This window comes from Nerophis lumbriciformis, linkage group LG02 (genome assembly GCF_033978685.3).
Source record: "Nerophis lumbriciformis linkage group LG02, RoL_Nlum_v2.1, whole genome shotgun sequence".
Taxonomy (NCBI): Eukaryota; Metazoa; Chordata; class Actinopteri; order Syngnathiformes; family Syngnathidae; genus Nerophis; species Nerophis lumbriciformis.
In genome coordinates, this window is record NC_084549.2 from 16,422,103 (window position 1) to 16,443,428 (window position 21,326).

Consider the following 21,326-nt stretch of genomic DNA (forward strand, 5'->3'; position numbering starts at 1 on the left):
TAGAGGCAACTTGTTTTTCCACTCTACTGGCATGTACTGTAAGTAAGACTAATAAGCAATACTGAGCGCTGTTATGTGACAGCATGACACGTAGCACAAAGTCAAACCAAAGCTAAACATGCTTTTTTAGGAGCACATTTCCAGCACTAACCATTTGTTGTGCCCAAACTCAAGCAAACCAAAATCACCATATTTGAAAAGGTCATGGTCACAGTCACTGCCTCCTGTTTCGGCTGGTTGCACATGACAGTGGCAGTCTGTACCACAGTCTCAACAGAGACACGAGACAAACAAGACTATGACATAAATAAAGACTATTGAATGAATCATGTGCAGTGTGAAAAAAAAAAAAAAAAAAAAAAAAAAAAAAGGCGGTTGTTTACATGAATCTATGGGCCGGCTGCTATTTGAGCATGTCAGCGGTGGAGGAGAAGTGATGGATTCCAGCACAGCACAGCTCTACTGTGCAGCCAAGCATACTGTAGCATGTGTTGTGCACATTAAAGATGTGTACGTGCTCCCTTATGCACGTTGGCTCCTGCATGATTGAACTGATTCAAACATGCATCTGTTATGTACGCATGTTGTTTTTAGCCTGCTCTTTTTTCCACCACGCATCATCTTTCGTCAAGATATGCATCATTTTACAGTAGTCGTCTCTCCGCTAAGGTGGAGACTCATATCAGCTCAGGTGGCTGTGAAGTACACGTAAACTCTTTGCGAGTTTATCGCTCCTGCAACATCGGTCTGGACCAGACCTGGGCAAATTAAGGCCCAGGGCTTAGGCCCGCCGGACATTCCCAAATATATTTTTTTACAAACCCGGTTCCATATGAGTTGGGAAATTGTGATAGATGTAAATATAAACGGAATACAATGATTTGCAAATCCTTTTCAACCCATATTCAATTGAATGCACTACAAAGACAAGATATTTGATGTTCAAACTGATAAAAAAAAATTTTTTTTTGCAAATAATCATTAACTTTAGAATTTGAAGCCAGCAACACGTGACAAAGAAGTTGGGAAAGGTGGCAATAAATACTGATAAAGTTGAGGAATGCTCATCAAACACTTATTTGGAACATCCCACAGGTGTGCAGGCTAATTGGGAACAGGTGGGTGCCATGATTGGGTATAAAAGTAGATTCCATGAAATGCTCAGTTATTCACAAACAAGGATGGGGCGAGGGTCACCTCTTTGTCAACAAATACATGAGCAAATTGTTGAACAGTTTAAGAAAAACCTTTCTCAACCAGCTATTGCAAGGAATTTAGGGATTTCACCATCTACGGTCCGTAATATCATCAAAGGGGTCAGAGAATCTGGAGAAATCACTGCACGTAAGCAGCTAAGCCCGTGACCTTCGATCCCTCAGGCTGTACTGCATCAACAAGCGACATCAGTGTGTAAAGGATATCACCACATGGGCTCAGGAACACTTCAGAAACCCACTGTCAGTAACTACAGTTGGCCGCTACATCTGTAAGTGCAAGTTAAAACTCTCCTATGCAAGGCGAAAACCGTTTATCAACAACACCCAGAAACGCCTTCGGCTTCGCTGGGCCTGAACTCATCTAAGATGGACTGATACAAAGTGGAAAAGTGTTCTGTGGTCTGACGAGTCCACATTTCAAATTGTTTTTGGAAACTGTGGACGTCGTGTCCTCCGGACCAAAGAGGAAAAGAACCATCGGGATTGTTATAGGCGCAAAGTGGAAAAGCCAGCATCTGTGATGGTATGGGGGTGTATTAGTGCCCAAGACATGGGTAACTTACACATCTGTGAAGGCGCCATTAATGCTGAAAGGTACATACAGGTTTTGGAGCAACATGTTGCCATCCAAGCAACGTTACCATGGACGCCCCTGCTTATTTCTGCAAGACAATGCCAAGCCACGTGTTACATCAAAGTTGCTTCATAGTAAAAGGGGTACTAGACTGGCCTGCCTGCAGTCCAGACCTGTCTCCCATTGAAAATGTGTGGCGCATTATGAAGCCTAAAATACCACGGAGACCCCTGGACTGTTGAACAACTTAAGCTGTACATCAAGCAAGAATGGGAAAGAATTCCACCTGAGAAGCTTAAAAAATGTGTCTCCTCAGTTCCCAAACATTTACTGGGTGTTCTTAAAAGGAAAGGCCATGTAACACAGTGGTGAACATGCCCTTTCCCAACTACTTTGGCACGTGTTGCAGCCATGAAATTCTAAGTTAATTATTATTTGCAAAAAAAGTAAAGTTTATGAGTTTGAACATCAAATATCTTGTCTTTGTAGTGCATTCAATTGAATATGGATTGAAAAGGATTTGCAAATCATTGTATTCCGTTTATATTTACATCTAACACAATTTCCCAACTCATATGGAAACGGGGTTTGTAGGCGCAAAGTTGAAAAGCCAGCATCTGTGATGGTATGGGGGTGTATTAGTGCCCAAGACATGGGTAACTTACACATCTGTGAAGGCACCATTAATGCTGAAAGGTACATACAGGTTTTGGAGCAACATATGTTGCCATCCAAGCAACGTTACCATGGACGCCCCTGCTTATTTCAGCAAGACAATGCCAAGCCACATGTGACATCAACGTGGCTTCATTGTAAAAAAGTGCGGGTACTAGACTGGCCTGCCTGTAGTCCAGACCTGTCTCCCATTGAAAATGTGTGGCGCATTATGACGCTTAAAATACAACAACGGAGACCCCCGGACTGTTGAACAACTTAAGCTGTACATCAAGCAAGAATGGTAAAGAATTCCACCTGAGAAGCTTAAAAAATGTGTCTCCTCAGTTCCCAAATGTTTACTGAGTGTTGTTAAAAGGAAAGGCCATGTAACACAGTGGTGAACATGCCCTTTCCCAACTACTTTGGCACATGTTGCAGCCATGGAATTCTAAGTTAATTATTATTTGCAAAAAAAAAAAAAGTTTATGAGTTTGAACATCGGATATCTTGTCTTTGTAGTGCATTCAATTGAATATGGGTTGAAAATGATTTGCAAATCATTATATTCCGTTTATATTTACATCGAACACAATTTCCCAACTCATATGGAAACGGGGTTTGTATAAGTGTTCCTAAAAATAGGACCCAAATTTTCACAGCCTTCATATATATATATATATATATATACATATATATATATATGTATATATGTATATATATATATGTATGTATGTATGTGTATATACAGGTAAAAGCCAGTAAATTAGAATATTTTGAAAAACTTGATTTATTTCAGTAATTGCATTCAAAAGGTGTAACTCGTACATTATATTTATTCATTGCACACAGACTGATGCATTCAAATGTTTATTTCATTTAATTTTGATGATTTGAAGTGGCAACAAATGAAAATCCAAAATTCCGTGTGTCACAAAATTAGAATATTACTTAAGGCTAATACAAAAAAGGGATTTTTAGAAATGTTGGCCAACTGAAAAGTATGAAAATGAAAAATATGAGCATGTACAATACTCAATACTTGGTTGGAGCTCCTTTTGCCTCAATTACTGCGTTAATGCGGCGTGGCATGGAGTCGATGAGTTTCTGGCACTGCTCAGGTGTTATGAGAGCCCAGGTTGCTCTGATAGTGGCCTTCAACTCTTCTGCGTTTTTGGGTCTGGCATTCTGCATCTTCCTTTTCACAATACCCCACAGAACTTGAAATCTCCATCTCCATAGAGCAGGTCAGCAGCAGGAAGCATGAAGTGCTCTAAAACTTGCTGGTAGACGGCTGCGTTTGACCCTGGATCTCAGGAAACAGAGTGGACCGACACCAGCAGATGACATGGCACCCCAAACCATCACCCAACCATGCAAATTTTGCATTTCCTTTGGAAATCGAGGTCCCAGAGTCTGGAGGAAGACAGGAGAGGCACAGGATCCACGTTGCCTGAAGTCTAGTGTAAAGTTTCCACCATCAGTGATGGTTTGGGGTGCCATGTCATCTGCTGGTGTCGGTCCACTCTGTTTCCTGAGATCCAGGGTCAACGCAGCCGTCTACCAGCAAGTTTTAGAGCACTTCATGCTTCCTGCTGCTGACCTGCTCTATGGAGATGGAGATTTCAAGTTCCAACAGGACTTGGCGCCTGCACACAGCGCAAAATCTACCCGTGCCTGGTTTACGGACCATGGTATTTCTGTTCTAAATTGGCCCGCCAACTCCCCTGACCTTAGCCCCATAGAAAATCTGTGGGGTATTGTGAAAAGGAAGATGCAGAATGCCAGACCCAAAAACGCAGAAGAGTTGAAGGCCACTATCAGAGCAACCTGGGCTCTCATAACACCTGAGCAGTGCCAGAAACTCATCGACTCCATGCCACGCCGCATTAACACAGTAATTGAGGCAAAAGGAGCTCCAACCAAGTATTGAGTATTGTACATGCTCATATTTTTCATTTTCATACTTTTCAGTTGGCCAACATTTCTAAAAATCCCTTTTTTGTATTAGCCTTAAGTAATATTCTAATTTTGTGACACACGGAATTTTGGATTTTCATTTGTTGCCACTTCAAATCATCAAAATTAAATGAAATAAACATTTGAATGCATCAGTCTGTGTGCAATGAATAAATATAATGTACAAGTTACACCTTTTGAATGCAATTACTGAAATAAATCAAGTTTTTCAAAATATTCTAATTTACTGTCTTTTACCTGTGTGTGTGTGTGTGTGTGTATATATATATATATATATATATATATATATATATATATATATATATATATATATATATATAGTACAGGCCAAACGTTTGGACACACCTCCTCATTCAATGTGTTTTCTTTATTTTCATGACTATCTACATTGTATTTTGTCACTGAAGGCACCAAAAACTATGAATGAACACATGTGGAGTTATGTACTAAACAAAAAAATAACTGAAAACATGTTTTATATTCTAGTTTCTTCAAAATAGCCACCCTTTGCTCTGATTACTGTTTTGCACACTCTTGGCATTCTCTTGAGAAGCTTCAAGAGGTAGTCACCTGAAAGGGTTTTCACTTCACAGTAGGGCTGCAACAACTAATCGATTAAATCGATTAAAATCGATTATAAAAATAGTTGGCAATTAATTTAGTCATCGATTCGTTGGATCTATGCTATGCGCAGAGGCAATTTTTATTTTTTCATTTTTTTAAATTTTGTATTTATTTATTTTATTTTTTTATAAACCTTTATTTCTAAACGGCAACATTTACAAACAGCTGAGAAACAATAATCAAAATAAGTATGGTGCCAGTATGCTGTTTTTTCCCCAATAAAATACTGGAAAGGATAGAAATGTAGTTTGTCTCTTCTTTTCGATTATTAATCGATTAATCAAAGTAATAATCGACAGATTAATCCATTATCAAATGAATCGTTAGTTGCAGCCCTACTTCACAGGTGTCATCGTTTTGATGCCTTCAGTGACAATCTACAATGTAAATAGTCATGAAAATAAAGAAAACACATTGAAATGAGAAGGTGTGTCCAAACGTTTGGCCTGTACTGTATATACAGTATATACATAGATAGATATACCGGCCCCCCGGACACATTTTTTTCTCTAAATTTGGCCCCACGAGTCAAAATAATTGCCCAGGCCTGGTCTGGACATTAACTGTTTGCAGCCTGCGTGCTAGCCAGGCCTCCGTAAGTCCTGGGAATCGAACTTTTCAAGGCAGTGATTTTGCTTTCTGTATCACGGAGCAGTGGTGAAGCCCCTGCTGGCTGGAATCCTCATGAAAGGCAGTGATTTATGAAGAGAGGGGGAAGTCGCTTTGCATCCGCGAGGGCCACGCAGCAAGTTTCTAGGTCTCTTCCTCCCTATGGGGTCTGTTTATAAATACCCAGCAAGCATGGAGGACCACGTTCCCCCCAACAACCCTGACCCATTTCCAGTCTGCTGGTGTGCTGGATTTCCTAATTTGGACGCGCCGTTCACTCTCGCACGGCCACCCGCAAAGTCTTCACTTTGGCGTTGTTGCGGAAAGAGTCGCCATCTTTGAGCAGGCAGCACTAATGGAGAGCTTGGAGAAGAGTAGATGTGTCTACATCGCAGATAAAGACTTTAAAAGGTCTCCCTGCCCTTCACATCTAATTGGTACTAAAGCAAGGCACCGCCAATAAAATCTGATTCATCTTTTACAAGACCATGGGGAAAAACTCTCTTATGTCATTCACGTTCCTCCCATCCTTCCCAGCTAGGGTTGGGAATTGATAAGATTTTTCAGGTTCCCAGTCCACTTTTGATTCTGCTTAACGATTCGGTTCCTTGACGGTTCTCTTATCGATTCTTATTTGGGGGGGTGGATCAATTCTGTTTAGTTTAGAGATTAAGTGACATTACAAAACCAGTGAGGTCTCGGAGGCACATACGTAGTGAAGAAGAAAAAACAACTTTTTTGTAAATAAATATAAGAAATTCATATTCTTCTGCAGAATTTAGTCACGTGCAAATTAATGTTAAAAAGTTAAAGTCCCAACGATAGTCAAACACACACTATGTGCATACTTGCCAACCCTCCCGGATTTTCCGGGAGACTCCCGAAATTCAGCGCCTCCCCCGAAAACCTCCCGGGACAAATTTTCTCCCGAAAAACTCCCGAAATTCAGGCGGACATGAGTGACGTGTTGACAACACACAACAACAGTGTCTACCGTAAAGCAGTTCCTCTGCCGTAAACAGCAATGTTGTGACACTTTTAAACTGGACAATACTGCCATCTACTGTACATGCATATGTGACCCACCCATAATGTGTCACATTTTTGTGTTGATTTATTTATTCTATTTTGTGGTTTGAATTCGTTTTTGGAGCTGTCATTACACATTTATCAGTATTCACATTGGTCAGTAGGGGGCAGTAGGGCGTTTCTTCCCAATTGAATGCTATTGCCTGCAGACCGGAAGTGTCTTGTCATTCTGATGAGCGCGACCAGTCTGTGAACAATTGAAACGTCCTGTGTGCTTTTTCCTCCTGTATAACAGGTTAGTTTTGGTGAATCAACTCACTGAATAATATCCATGTGATCTATTTAAGTTTAAGTACACATTCTGATGGTGGAGCCTAACTCTAAAGTGTTTGTGAGTTGTAGTTTGTAAATGAACACTGAAATTCAAGTATTTATTTTATTTATATGTATATATATATATATATATATATATATATATATATATATATATATATATATATATATATATATATATATATATATATATATAGCTAGAATTCACTGAAAGTCAAGTATTTCTTATATATATCTATCTTAACCACGCCCCCAACCACGCCCCCCGCCCCACCCCCGACCACGCCCCCGCCCCCACCCCCCACCCCCCACCTCCCGAAATCGGAGGTCTCAAGGTTGGCAAGTATGCTATGTGTGGTGAAATGATCCTCTGCATTTGACCCATCCCCTTGTTCACCCCACTGGGAGGTGAGGAGTGAGCAGTAGCGGTGGCCGCGCTCGGGAATCATTTTGGTGATTTAACCCCCAATTCCAACCCTTTGAATGAATAGAGAATCCTTTTGAATCGGGAAAATATCGTTTTTGAATCGAGAATCGCGTTGAATCGAAAAAAAAAAATCGATTTTGAATCGAATCGTGACCCCAAGAATCGACATTGAATCGAATCGTGGGACACCCAAAGATTCGCAGCCCTAGTTTGAACTCACAACCTTCCAGTCTCAGGGCGGACACTCTAACCACAAGGCCACTGGGCAGGATTTTATCACGCAATGTAACATGTGATATCAACTTATTACATGCAAAGTGAGATATGTCAAGCCTTTATTGGTTATAATATTGATGATTATTATTATGATTGCAGTTTATGAAAACTTTGAATGGAAAATCTCAGAAAATGTAAGGTTTCAAACACTGCAAGGCATGATGATCATAATTATAACTAGAAAAGGCTTGACATATCTCACTTTGCATGTAATAAGTTAATATCACAGATTAGTTTCCAATTTGAAGTTAATTGCTGACATGAATCAACTTTTACACCGTATTCTAATTTTATGAGTTTCACCTGATGACTGCGCAAAAAATCTGATTGCAAGAAAACATGCAAACTACAATTGAACATTCACCTACCGATAATGCAAACTTTTGACCACAAACTTACCGTAGTCGCTGCTCGGTGACATTCGTCCAGCGGCAGAATCTGTTTCTCGTCATTCTCATCTAATTGAAAAAGGCATTCATTTTAATTGAGCAAATAATAGCGCTAACATGATAGGAAGTGTTAGTTAGTACCTGTTGTATTCAGATGACGTGCTGAGATTAGATCAGAGTGGTTCGAAAACGTGACTTTCATTTATATTTATTGCATGCTATGTGTTCAAATGTTTCATTAGATTGCTCGTATGTTCTCCTCTTGATGAACTAGCAACCATACAATTATTACAAGTAGCGCTGTTGCCATCTTTTCTTGCAAAATGTAGTCAAGTGAAGAGCGTTTGTTGCACCCGGGCTCCGAGAGAACCGTCTGAACGATTCCTAGGGATTGATACACTGGGAACCGGTTCTGAATAAGTTTTCCATCCCTATTCCCAGGCTTACCTTCACTAAAAACTTTCTCCCCGTCTCTTCTTTCCTGACTTTTCAACTAACCATTGGACTAAGAAAAAAAGGGATTGGGGGTTGATGCGGGCTTGAAGTTCATTGTGTGAATGCTCCAAAGCCTTCACAGTCCACACATATGGTTTTCTACACCAAAATTAATCTATTTATTATTCAACTTCTTCTTCTTCTCCAGATTTTGGCACGCTCTACCTTCTACATGTTTCGATTCGAACCGTTCCAACTTCAAACTTTTCAGCCTATTCGGGAATTCCCTTGAAAAATTCCAAAAAATCCCAGATTTCAAAACCGGGAATTTTTCCAGTCTAAAAAACAACTTTGTTTTTTGTCCTAATTAAGAGAAATGTTTTGACGGTGGAATGGTTGAAATGCTTTGAAAAATGTGGAAGGAGTAGTCGCCAGAAAAAAGATTGGAAATAGGGCTTTGGAAAACCAGGAATTATGGAAAATTCTGGATTTTTTTTAACTTGGAAAAAGGGGTAGTTTGAATGTCCAGAATGGTGGAACGTGTTGAAAGTGGAATGGTTTGAATAGGTTGAAAAATGTGGAAATGGTGAATGTTTAAAAAATGGCCAATTTATTTTGAATGGGAAAAATGTCCCGGAAAACCTGGAATTCTGAGAAATCTGTGATTTTTTAGAATTTGTCAAAGGAAATCCCACGATTCCCGAATAGGCTGAACGGAACGGTTTGAAACGGTTTTCTACACCAAAATGAATCTATTTATTATTCAACTTCTTCTTCTCCAGATTTTGGCGTACTCTACCCTCAACATTTTTCACCCGATTCAAACCGTTATAACTTCAAACTGTTCAGCCTATTCGGCAATCGCTGGATTTCCCTTGAAAAATTCCAAAAATTCCCAGATTTCCCAGAATTCCAGGTTTTCCGGGACATTTTTCCCATTCAAAATGAATTGGCCATTTTTCAAGCATTCATTGTTTCCACATTTTTCCAAAATTAATCTATTTATTATTCAAGTTCTTCTTTTTCTCCAGATTTTGGCACGCTCTACCTTCTACATGTTTCGATTCAAACCGTTCCAACTTCAAACTTTTCAGCCTATTCGGGAATCGCGGGATTTCCCTTGACAAATTCCAAAAAATCCCAGATTTCAAAACCGGGAATTTTTCCAGTCCAAAAAACAACTTTGTTTTTTGTCCTAATTAAGAGGAATGTTTTGACGGTGGAACAATTGAAATGCTTTGAAAAATGTGGAAGGAGTAGTCGCCAGAAAAAAGGGTGGAAATAAGGCTTTGGAAAACCAGGAATTATGGAAAATTCTGGATTTTTTTTAACTTTGAAAAAGGGGTAGTTTGAATGTCCAGAATGGTGGAATGTGTTGAAGGTGGAATGGTTTGAATAGGTTGAAAAATGTGGAAATGGTGAATGTTTGAAAAATGGCCAATTTATTTTGAATGGGAAAAATGTCCCGGAAAACCTGGAATTCTGAGAAATCTGTGATTTTTTTAGAATTTGTCAAGGGAAATCCCACGATTCCCGAATAGGCTGAACGGAACGGTTTGAAACGGTTTTCTACACCAAAATGAATCTATTTATTATTCAACTTCTTCTCCAGATTTTGGCGTTCTCTACCCTCAACATTTTTCACCCGATTCAAACCGTTCCTACTTCAAACTGTTCAGCCTATTCGGCAATCGCTGGATTTCCCTTGAAAAATTCCAATAATTCCCAGATTTCCCAGAATTCCAGGTTTTCCGGGACATTTTTCCCATTCAAAATGAATTGGCCATTTTTCAAGCATTCATTGTTTCCACATTTTTCCAAAATTAATCTATTTATTATTCAACTTCTTCTTCTCCAGATTTTGGCACGCTCTACCTTCTACATGTTTCGATTCAAACCGTTCCAACTTCAAACTTTTCAGCCTATTCGGGAATCGCGGGATTTCCCTTGACAAATTCCAAAAAATCCCAGATTTCAAAACCGAGAATTTTTCCAGTCCAAAAAACAACTTTGTTTTTTGTCCTAATTAAGAGGAATGTTTTGACGGTAGAACGGTTGAAATACTTTGAAAAATGTGGAAGGAGTAGTCGCCAGAAAAAAGGGTGGAAATAGGGCTTTGGAAAACCAGGAATTATGGAAAATTCTGGATTTTTTTTAACTTGGAAAAAGGGGTAGTTTAAATGTCCAGAATGGTGGAATGTGTTGAAGGTGGAATGGTTTGAATAGGTTGAAAAATGTGGAAATGGTGAATGTTTGAAAAATGGCCAATTTATTTTGAATGGGAAAAATGTCCCGGAAAACCTGGAATTCTGGGAAATCTGTGATTTTTTGGAATTTGTCAAGGGAAATCCCGCGATTCCCGAATAGGCTGAACGGAACGGTTTGAAACGGTTTTCTACACCAAAATGAATCTATTTATTATTCAACTTCTTCTTCTCCAGATTTTGGCGTACTCTACCCTCAACATTTTTCACCCGATTCAAACCGTTCCAACTTCAAACTGTTCAGCCTATTCGGCAATCGCTGGATTTCCCTTGAAAAATTCCAAAAATTCCCAGATTTCCCAGAATTCCAGGTTTTCCGGGACATTTTTCCCATTCAAAATGAATTGGCCATTTTTCAAGCATTCATTGTTTCCACATTTTTCCAAAATTAATCTATTTATTATTCAAGTTCTTCTTTTTCTCCAGATTTTGGCACGCTCTACCTTCTACATGTTTCGATTCAAACCGTTCCAACTTCAAACTTTTAGGCCTATTCGGGAATCCCGGGATTTCCCTTGACAAATTCCAAAAAATCCCAGATTTCAAAACCGGGTATTTTTCCAGTCCAATTAATTAAGAGGAATGTTTTGACGGTAGAACGGTTGAAATGCTTTGAAAAATGTGGAAGGAGTAGTCGCCAGAAAAAAGGGTGGAAATAGGGCTTTGGAAAACCAGGAATTATGGAAAATTCTGGATTTTTTTTAACTTGGAAAAAGGGGTAGTTTGAATGTCCAGAATAGTGGAATGTGTTGAAGGTGGAATGGTTTGAATAGGTTGAAAAATGTGGAAATGGTGAATGTTTGAAAGATGGCCAATTTATTTTGAATGGGAAAAATGTCCCGGAAAACCTGGAATTCTGAGAAATCTGTGATTTTTTAGAATTTGTCAATGGAAATCCCACGATTCTCGAATAGGCTGAACGGAACGGTTTGAAACGGTTTTCTACACCAAAATGAATCTATTTATTATTCAACTTTTTCTTCTCCAGATTTTGGCGTACTCTACCCTCAACATTTTTCACCCGATTCAAACCGTTCCAACTTCAAACTGTTCAGCCTATTCGGCAATCGCTGGATTTCACTTGACAAATTCCAAAAATTCCCAGATTTCCCAGAATTCCAGGTTTTCCGGGACATTTTTCCCATTCAAAATGAATTGGCCATTTTTCAAACATTCATCGTTTCCACATTTTTCAACCTATTCAGACCATTCCACCTTCAACACATTCCACCATTCTGGACATTCAAACTACTCTTCTCCCAAGTTAAAAAAAATTCCAGGATTTCCATAATTCCTAGTTTTCCAAAGCCCTATTTCCAGCCTTTTTTCTGGCGACTACTCCTTCCACATTTTACGAAGCATTTCAACCGTTCCACCGTCAAAACATTCCTTTTAATTAGGACAAAACACAAAGTTGTTTTTTGAACTATAAAAATTCCCGGTTTTCCCGAAATTCTAGGAATTCCATAATGCCATTTCTCAATTCAACATGTTACTACTTCAGCATTTCTCGACCAATTTGAAACAATTGACAAATTCCAACACCAACCAATCATTCAGAACATTCAACATTTTTTTAAGCATTTTCAAAAAAAATCCCTCTTTTCCCCAAATTCCCATGAAATTCCCATTGAAATGAATGGGACATGTTTCTAAGTTCCAAACCAAATTCCGGTTTTCCTGGAAATTCAAACTATTCAACATTCAAACCATTCCAACATTCAAACTATTCTTACATTCATACTACATTCTGTCAGCATTTCAGTTCAACTTCAGCATTGGAGCATTCACACGCAATTCCTTCAGGAATTGCCTCTTCTAGTTCGACTTCTCCTTCTCCAGATTTTGGCGCTCTACCCTTCACATTTTTCACCCGATTCAAACCGTTCCAACTTTAAACTGTTCAGCCTATTCGGGAATCGCGGGCTTTCCTTTGAAAAACATGTTGCAGCCATGAAATTCTAAGTTAATTATTATTTGCACAAAAAAAAATAAAGTTTATGAGTTTGAACATCAAATATCTTGTCTTTATGTAGTGCATTCAACTGAATATGGGTTGAAAAGGATTTGCAAATCATTGTATTCCGTTTATATTTATATCTAACACAATTTCTCAACTCATATGGAAACGGGGTTTGTATTCAACATTCAAACCATTCCAACATTCAAACTATTCTTACATTCATACTACATTCTGTCAGCATTTCAGGAATTGCCTCTTCTAGTTATAAAATCAGTTTCAATTACAGCGGGGCATCAAGGCTGGCCGGACGCCTTGTTAATGAGGCACACACACACACACACACACACACACACACACACACTCTTATTATGTGTTAAAAAACCTCCTTGCCCTGCTCTCCCCTAATGAACGCTGGTGTTTATGGGATGTGAGCTGGTTTGTGTACAGCTCTCTGGTGAGGCCAGGTCCAGTTCGCTCCAGCTAACGCCAAAGTCTGCCATTACTTGTCTTCCAAACTCATGCATGCATTTTTTCTTTAAAAAAAAAATTTAAAAAGCAGTTTCCTTCTTTAATGAAAGCCATGCTCGGACTTTAATGAAAAGGATCAAGATCATTGATTGTGCTGACTCTGGCTCACAGGCGGACACGCACGCAAGCGGTCAGTCTGATTCATTGGAGGGGAAGCATTGATTGAAGGCACTGAGGGATTGTTTCTTTTTCAGCGAACAGACGGAGACGCTTCGTCGTTGATTGGGGAGGATTTAGTCACTTGCACGTATCGATCGGTCAGGAGTGACAATTTAATGTCTGAATGTCTTTAAGGTTCACACGCTATACCTCTACTACTATAGAAATGATGTGCTTTAGAGTAGTCACTGTGGCTACACTGCAAAAACTGAAATCTAAGTAAGATGAAATATCTCAAATAAGATAAAATCTGTGGTCATCCCGTGCCTTCTCTTGTGTTCCCTCAAACCAAGTTGTAATATCGTTGTCTTTTACCGTCAGAGTTTTGCGGCTGATAAATTATAGTTAATGTCCACATAAGTACGTCCACCTCCCTGTGACGTCACAACGTACCGAATCTTAACCCTTGTGTAATGTTCATATTGTTGTTACTCAGCCAGCGTTTGTGGGTCTGATGGACCCGTTGCATTTTGTGGCTTTTAATGCCTCACAATCAAACACTTTTATGTTAAAATACTGAACAGATGTTTACCTTATCCCAATACACATCTTTTCAGTATTTTAACATATAAGTGTTTGATTGTGAGGCATTCAAAGCCACACAATGCAACAGGTCCATCAGACCCACAAACGCTGGCTGAGTAACAACAATATAAACGTTGCACGGAAAATTTCTCTGCCAGTTTCTGCATCCTACAGGGATACTTCTTTTGTGTTTCTGCACCTGCGGTTCCCACACAAGGTTACAACATTGTTTGTCAACACTGTCTGCTCTCATTTTCTCGCACATTTGACCCTCTGATGTTCTGTGTACCTACACTCTGTCCTCCTCCTGTCTAGGCCTGCTCTCTGTGTGTGTGTGTGTGTGTGTGTGTGTGTGTGTGTGTGTGTGTGTGTGTGTGTGTGTGTGTGTGTGTGTGTGTGTGTGTGTGTGTGGGGTACACAGAACATCAATTTCCACACTTCTATTAGCCCCGGTCCAGTGGACCCGGACATCTTATATCAGTGGTTCTTAACCTTGTTGGAGGTACCGAACCCCACCAGTTGCATATGCACATTCACCGAACCCTTCTTTAGTGAAAAATAAAATGTTTTTTTTTTTTCAAATTCAAGACAAAGTTATATGTTTTTGGTAACACTTTAGTATGGGGAACATATTCTAAGTAACAAAGACTTAATTTAGAGTTATTTGGTTAGGGTTAGGGTTAGAGGTTTAGGGCCAGGGTTAGAGGGTTAGGGTTATAATAAGGCCATGCCGAATAAGGCATTAATAAGTACTTAATAATGACTAGTTAAGAGCCGATATGTTACTAATTTGCATGTTAATAAGCAACTAATTAATGGTGAATATGTTCCCCATACTAAAGTGTTACCATTTTTTTTTACTGGTGCATAAAATGAACCGTGCATGAACATCACCTTGTTCAAAGAACAAAACCAACACAGTGCATAAACTCACAACAAATTACACACCTGCAAATTAGTCTGACTTCCGCTGTTGCCGTATCCGTAATACGCCGATAGGGAGAAGTTTGTATTTTCACGATGAGTCGGGTGTGTCTTGACCTCTGCCGAACCCCTGAGCCCGACTCACCGAACCCAGGTTAAGAACCACTGTCTTATATGTAATAGAAATGTGAAGGGGGGGTGTATGGTGTGTGGTCATTAAATATGTATTCTGATATATTGTCTTCACAGAAAATGAGCCAAAGTCAGTGAGTATAAGTTAGAAAAATTAATTAATTGTATCATTTTTCTTTTAATAAAAAATGAAAACGGGTCCCACAGACCCGAACACCACACAAGGGTTAACCCTTGAAAAAAAGACAGAGCCAGATGCACCTAAAACTGCGTGCAAACTCACACCCAAACGCATGAACCTTTTGATTTGACCCGAGTATTTAACATTGTAACAACGGTCACAAAAGACGCAAATCATCACGGGTCCCCTTTAAGAACAAACACTGTCATGAAGTAGTGTTTCTGTGAGACGCTGTGCACAAAAACTCAATGACACAAACTGGTTGCCAAGAAAAAGCACTAAAGCCACTTTGGCCCCGCAGCGCGCCGCCGCCATGTGAGGGCAAAGGAACCACAGCGCCGTCACATTGCGGCAAATTCACAGACACATGGGGACAGGCAGACTAAAACAGACCGCCGGAGCACGGCCACCGCAGGAATCTGTGGTCTGGAATCACTGCCATCCCAAGAATGTCAATTGCCGCTATAGCGCCCCATATGTGGAGGACGGACACGCTGCTTTCAGGGGGGGTGGAGGGGGTGGGTGCAGACCATGAGACATTGACATTTTGGTGGTTTATGTTTCACAAAACATTCTGTGCCATAAACATAGCAACGTGGGCCTCAGAGGCATGTGGTGAATCAGAAATGTCCTTAATTGAATGATTCAATTGTGTGGAAATGTTCCCCTCATTTTTAAGAGCTTGCGGTTGCAACCATCGTCAGTAATTCGCAGCTTTCGAATGATCCCCGTTTCCTCCACCTTTTAACGATCCTCACCAGGTAGCGAGAGGTGGTTGTATCTCCTGTCCAGCGTGGCAGGACAAGCACACGTTGATTAGTGGTTGGTCATGGATAAAGCTAGAATTATCTTCCCCAACTATGCGCAACATTGATGACAGCTTGGTGACAGCTTGGTGACAGCAGGGGGAAACCAAAGCAGTCAAATCCGAGGTGACACAGGAGATCTGGTATTGATCCACACCTTGCAGTGTGGCATTATGACACGTTTGTGGGTGATTTTACACTACAATATTCAACTAGTGTCTGGTGTAAGGTAAAAAATACAGTGGAACCCATACTTGCCAACCTTGAGACCTCCGATTTTGGAGGTTGGGGGTGGGGGCGTGGTCGGGGGGCGCGGTTGGGGGCGTGGTTAAGAGGGGAGGAGTATATTTACAGCTAGAATTCACCAAGTCAAGTATTTCATATATTTATATATATATATATATATATATAAGAAATACTTGACTTTCAGTGAATTGTAGTTATATATATATATATATATATATATATATATATATTTATTTATTTATTTATTTTATTAAATACTTGAATTTCAGTGTTCATTTATTTACACATATACACACACATAACACTCATCTACTCATTGTTGAGTTAAGGGTTGACTTAACTTACTTCACCAATTATTATTTATCTATTTATTTTTATTGTTATTACTTATGGAGTATATTGTGAATAAATTGAGAACAGGAAGTGAACAAAAGTTTTAGCAACTGCTATGTAAAGGAAAAGGGGTAGGATTAGACAAACTTTACAGTAGCTCAGTTACAAAGGATGGAAAGTGTACCCCGAGTTAAACAAGTTGAAAAACTTATTCGGGTGTTACCATTTAGTGGTCAATTGTACGGAATATGTACTGTACTGTGCAATCTACTAATACAAGTTTCAATCAATCAATGTAAGGATGGAAATGACAATGCAGGTATAAAATAGACTAAAAATTTACCATTGTAACAATATAAAATATAACATATATGTAATATTTACATAATATATGTACAGTATATGATATATACTGATGTATTATATTATATGTTTATATCATATATACAATATATAACAATTACCATGTACAATATTACAGTATATGTAACAGCTGCAGCATAAAATAGAGAGTAGATCCAGCAGAAAATAGACATTATAAACAAAGAGAGGTCTTCCTACTCCTTTTCGAACATGTTGAATAGAAACTGGAAATTGTGACGTATCATGTTGTATGCATGCATGTTCCAAACTCAAACTCAAACTCAAACACTTTGGACTAAAAAAAAAAGCTGTAAAAAGACTAAAACAATATTTAAAAGGCACACAATGTAGCACTGAGCACCAAGAAGTGAAATTGGGTCAGAAAAGCTTTGACAAGCTTTCAAATGATCCCCGTTTCCTCGACCTTCTACACTGCAAAAAGTCAGTGTTCAAAAACAAGAAAAAAAAAAAAAAATTAGGGGTATTTTATTTGAACTAAGCAACATTATCTGCCAATAGAACAAGAAATTTTGGCTTGTCAAGACTTTCCAAAACAAGTAAAATTAGCTAACCTCAATGAACCCAAAAATACCTTAAAATAAGTATATACTCTCTAATAACAAGTGCACTTTTCTTGGTAGAAAAAAAAGAGACCTTTTTGCTCAATATGTTGAAAAATATTCTTAAATGAAGTAAATGCTAGTGCCATTATCTTGACATAATGATATGCGCTCGGCATCATGATTTTTTTTTTCATGCTTGAAGTAAGAAATTATTACTTTAAAAAAGTAGTTTTATACTTGTGAGTGTTGATGACACAGCTTTGCAACAGTTGATAATCTAGTTTCAAGCATGTTTTACTCAATATAGGTCATCAAATCTCAGCAACAAGCTGTAATATCTTACTGAGATCATTTAGGACTAAAACACTTAAAACAAGTAAAACACTCTAACATCAAATCTGCTTAGTGAGAAGAATTATCTTATCAGACAGAAAATAAGCAATAATCACCCTTATTTGAGATATCTAATCTTACTTAGATTTCAGTTTTTGCAGTGTAATGATCTTCACCAGGTAGCGAGAGGGGGATGTATCTCCATTTGGTTTGGGGTGGGGGGTGGGGGGGGGGGGGGGGGGGGGGCTCAGTGTGGCAGGACAAGCTAACAGAACCCCAGCTGGCTCCTGCAGAGCCTTGTTAAGAACACTTTTAAAAGCTGTCAACTGACCTGCAGATAAACAGCCCCCGTGCCAGCCACACCGGGGAATTGGTCCGGGGCCCAACTTAAGTAGCAGCTTGGAACACGCCGGACATGCACGCCCACACTAATGGCCTCTGGTGCTGCCTGCTCCCCTGCGGCCAGCTGACACTGATTAGACTCTGCGAGCGGGGGAATGTTTTCATTGTCTTGACCGATCGCGATGGTTATTGTTTGCAGTTTCTCATATGATAGCGTAAGTGCTGGAAAGTCTTAACATCGACATTGGGGCGGTATAGCTCGGTTGGTAGAGCGGCCGTGCCAGCAACTTGAGGGTTCCAGGTACGATCGCCGCTTCAGCCATCCTAGTCACTGCCGTTGTGTCCTTGGGCAAGACACTTTACCCACCTGCTTCCAGTGCCACCCACACTGGTTTAAATGTAATTTAGATATTGGGTTTCACTATGTAAAGCGCTTTGAGTCACTAGAGAAAAGCGCTATATAAATATAATTCACAATTCACAAGAGGCCCTTTCCCAAACCCCAAAACTTTGCACCCCCCGCCCCTCTTCTAGTCCGTTTTCCACGCCACTTTAGTATGCAGAATGTTTATTGGTTCTGAGGATGTTATGACTGGACCTATCACAGCTGGGGAATAGATCTGGCTTAATATAATCAGGTCAGTCACCAGAGGTCGGAGGTGAACGGGGGGGCTCAGGCCGCTCTGTTGCCACGGCGACGTCTATTGTTTGGCTAACCGCTTGCATCTCCTGTGCTCCCCAGACGTCTGGAGCAGAACGGGATTAAAGCGGTTCCTCCCGGAGCCTTCTCGCCCTACAAGAAGCTGCGCAGGATGTGAGTATGTCTTCTCTTTCCACTGCCAAAAAGGACGTGAAGCTTTTTTATTTTGTCTGCGCCCAAAAGAACATATTCTCCGCCATCCGCCGTCATAATAACAGCTCTGATCTTTCCATGCTGTTCGCCGGTATTCCCCTGGCGAGCGCCGTCCGCCCCGTGTTGGAGCGTTGCGTCTGCGTGGGCAAGAATGTAAACCGTGACTGGTCGGGGAGGATGAAGGGACATGAGAGCGTCAGTGAGGCTTGGCTCTGTGCAGGAGTGAGAACACCGACAAGCCGGTAGTTGAGCTGTCCAGTCAGTTAGTCAGCCGCAGTCAGGCCAGGAGTCCTGACCGACTCGCACAAACTTTGGTACAGGCTCCATCTACAGTCGTGGTCTAAAGTTTACATACACTTGTAAAGAACATAATGTCATGGCTGTCTTGAGTTTCCAATAATTTCTGCAACTCTTATTTTTTTGTGATAGAGTGATTGGAGCTAGAGATGCGCGGATAGGCAATTATTTAATCCGCAACCGCATCACAAAAGTCGTCATCCGCATGCACCTGAACCAACATTTTATCAAAACCACACCCGCCCGCCATCCGCCAGTTGTTATATATCTAATATAGACGATGCAAGCATATTAGTGAGGTTATAAAGCTTTTGCCTGTTAAAGAAAGGAGACTGATCCAATGCAGCAGAGACATTCAATGCATGATAATATTATTTATCATTATTATAGTATTATTGTCATTTCCATTAAGAAAGTGTTGACTATTGTTGCCAATGCCCTCAGATCAGGAGTGCGTTCCTCACACTTTGTGTGTGCAGTTGCAGCAAGCAGAACGATGCTTTTAAGAAGTTAAAAAAATGTTTTAGAAAGACTAGGCCTATATTTTCGTTAGGTAAAAAAAAATTTCTGAATTTATTTCAATGAATATTAACTTGTTAACGTTATAATGCTCAAATAGGGACGAGGGCGGGGTGCACAGTGAAGCAGTGAACAATTTCGCGACAAAGATGAACATTTATTGATTGATCTGCAGCCATGACAAAATATCAGACAATCTCCATTGTCAACGACAGGCAGGAAAATAAAGATACACACATAGCGTATGTTGTAGGCATTGGCATATAGGCTCATACGTTTTTAAGTTGAAATAAAAAAATTGATAAAAAATGTGCCTCATAAGCCTTAGGCTGTCAATCACGCGCACAAACTTAAATTATACAATAACATATGTATGTCATCCCTATTTAAACAAAAATAAATTAAATAAATAATAATAATAAATTGCCTGCAACTTATTGGCCAAGGCAAAAAGCTGAAGGGGGGAAATCAAACCCATCAGACTGCACTTTATCATCAAACTTGAATTATAATGAAAATAGACGGTCGCGACAAACAAAGCAGGCTAAATATCCTTACATTGTCGCCAATCGGAGATGCGCTTCACTTGAAAGCGAGGCCAAATAATTAACACACAGTAGTATATCTCGAATAGAAAAAACCACAATAAACAACGCAATTGCCTTAATTCCTTTGCATTGTAGTGCGCCCAAACAACACGTAACCATCAAAATTATTCAGCTGACCGAACTCAATATAGGTTAGACATGGGCTTATTTGGTATAGCCTATAGGTAACGTAGACTAATTCGTTTAACATATCCAACCGTATGTCTACTTACTTTTTTTTTTGTTAGCACTATGCAGGAATAAAATGGCATCTACAGTGCCAGCATTCAGGCGAGAGCGCCTGGCCTCTAAAATGCACCCTGCTGCGCTGAAGGAGCGCTCACTTGCGCCATTTGTTGCTGGGACGCATAGGATTCTCTTGGCAAGGTGTTGTAGTCGTGGGAATGATTGTCCTTGTTTCCCCCAAAAGGAAAGTAGATTTTCCTCTGCTGATCCGTCGAGATGCAAGTTTGTAGAGGAATAATCCTCTACTTCATCAACAAGTACAGGTGTATCCTCCTCCCATTCTGTGAAGTCAATCCTTTTCTTTTTCGGTGATGCACCATCAGCTCCACCTAAAGGACCGATAAAATCTATACGTTTTTCGTATGTGGGTAACAACATTTAACTATGTATATATATTTCCGAATTGGTTCAACCGCAACCCGCCCGCATCTATTTAAAATCTATTTTTTTCGTCATGTCACCCGCCCGACCCGCAGATTATCCGCGGACTCCGCGGTTGTGTCCGCAAACCGCGCATCTCATACTTGTTGGTCACAAAAAACATTCATGAAGTTTGGTTCTTTTATAAATTTATTATGGATCTACTAAAAATGTGACCAAATCTGCTGAGTCAAA

At 39.8% G+C, this 21,326-nt stretch overlaps 1 protein-coding gene across 3 annotated transcripts in view; it reads left to right on the top strand.

Annotated features, from left to right (window-relative positions):
* Positions 1 to 21,326, top strand: part of slit1a (slit homolog 1a (Drosophila)) — a 298,698-nt gene that overhangs the window by 190,306 nt on the left and 87,066 nt on the right. For all 3 annotated transcript variants that reach the window (XM_061947175.1, XM_061947254.1, XM_061947335.2), the window contains exon 11: positions 18,952 to 19,023. In XM_061947175.1, coding sequence (XP_061803159.1) covers positions 18,952 to 19,023 — 72 coding nt within the window. The remainder of the gene's footprint in view (positions 1 to 18,951; positions 19,024 to 21,326) is intronic.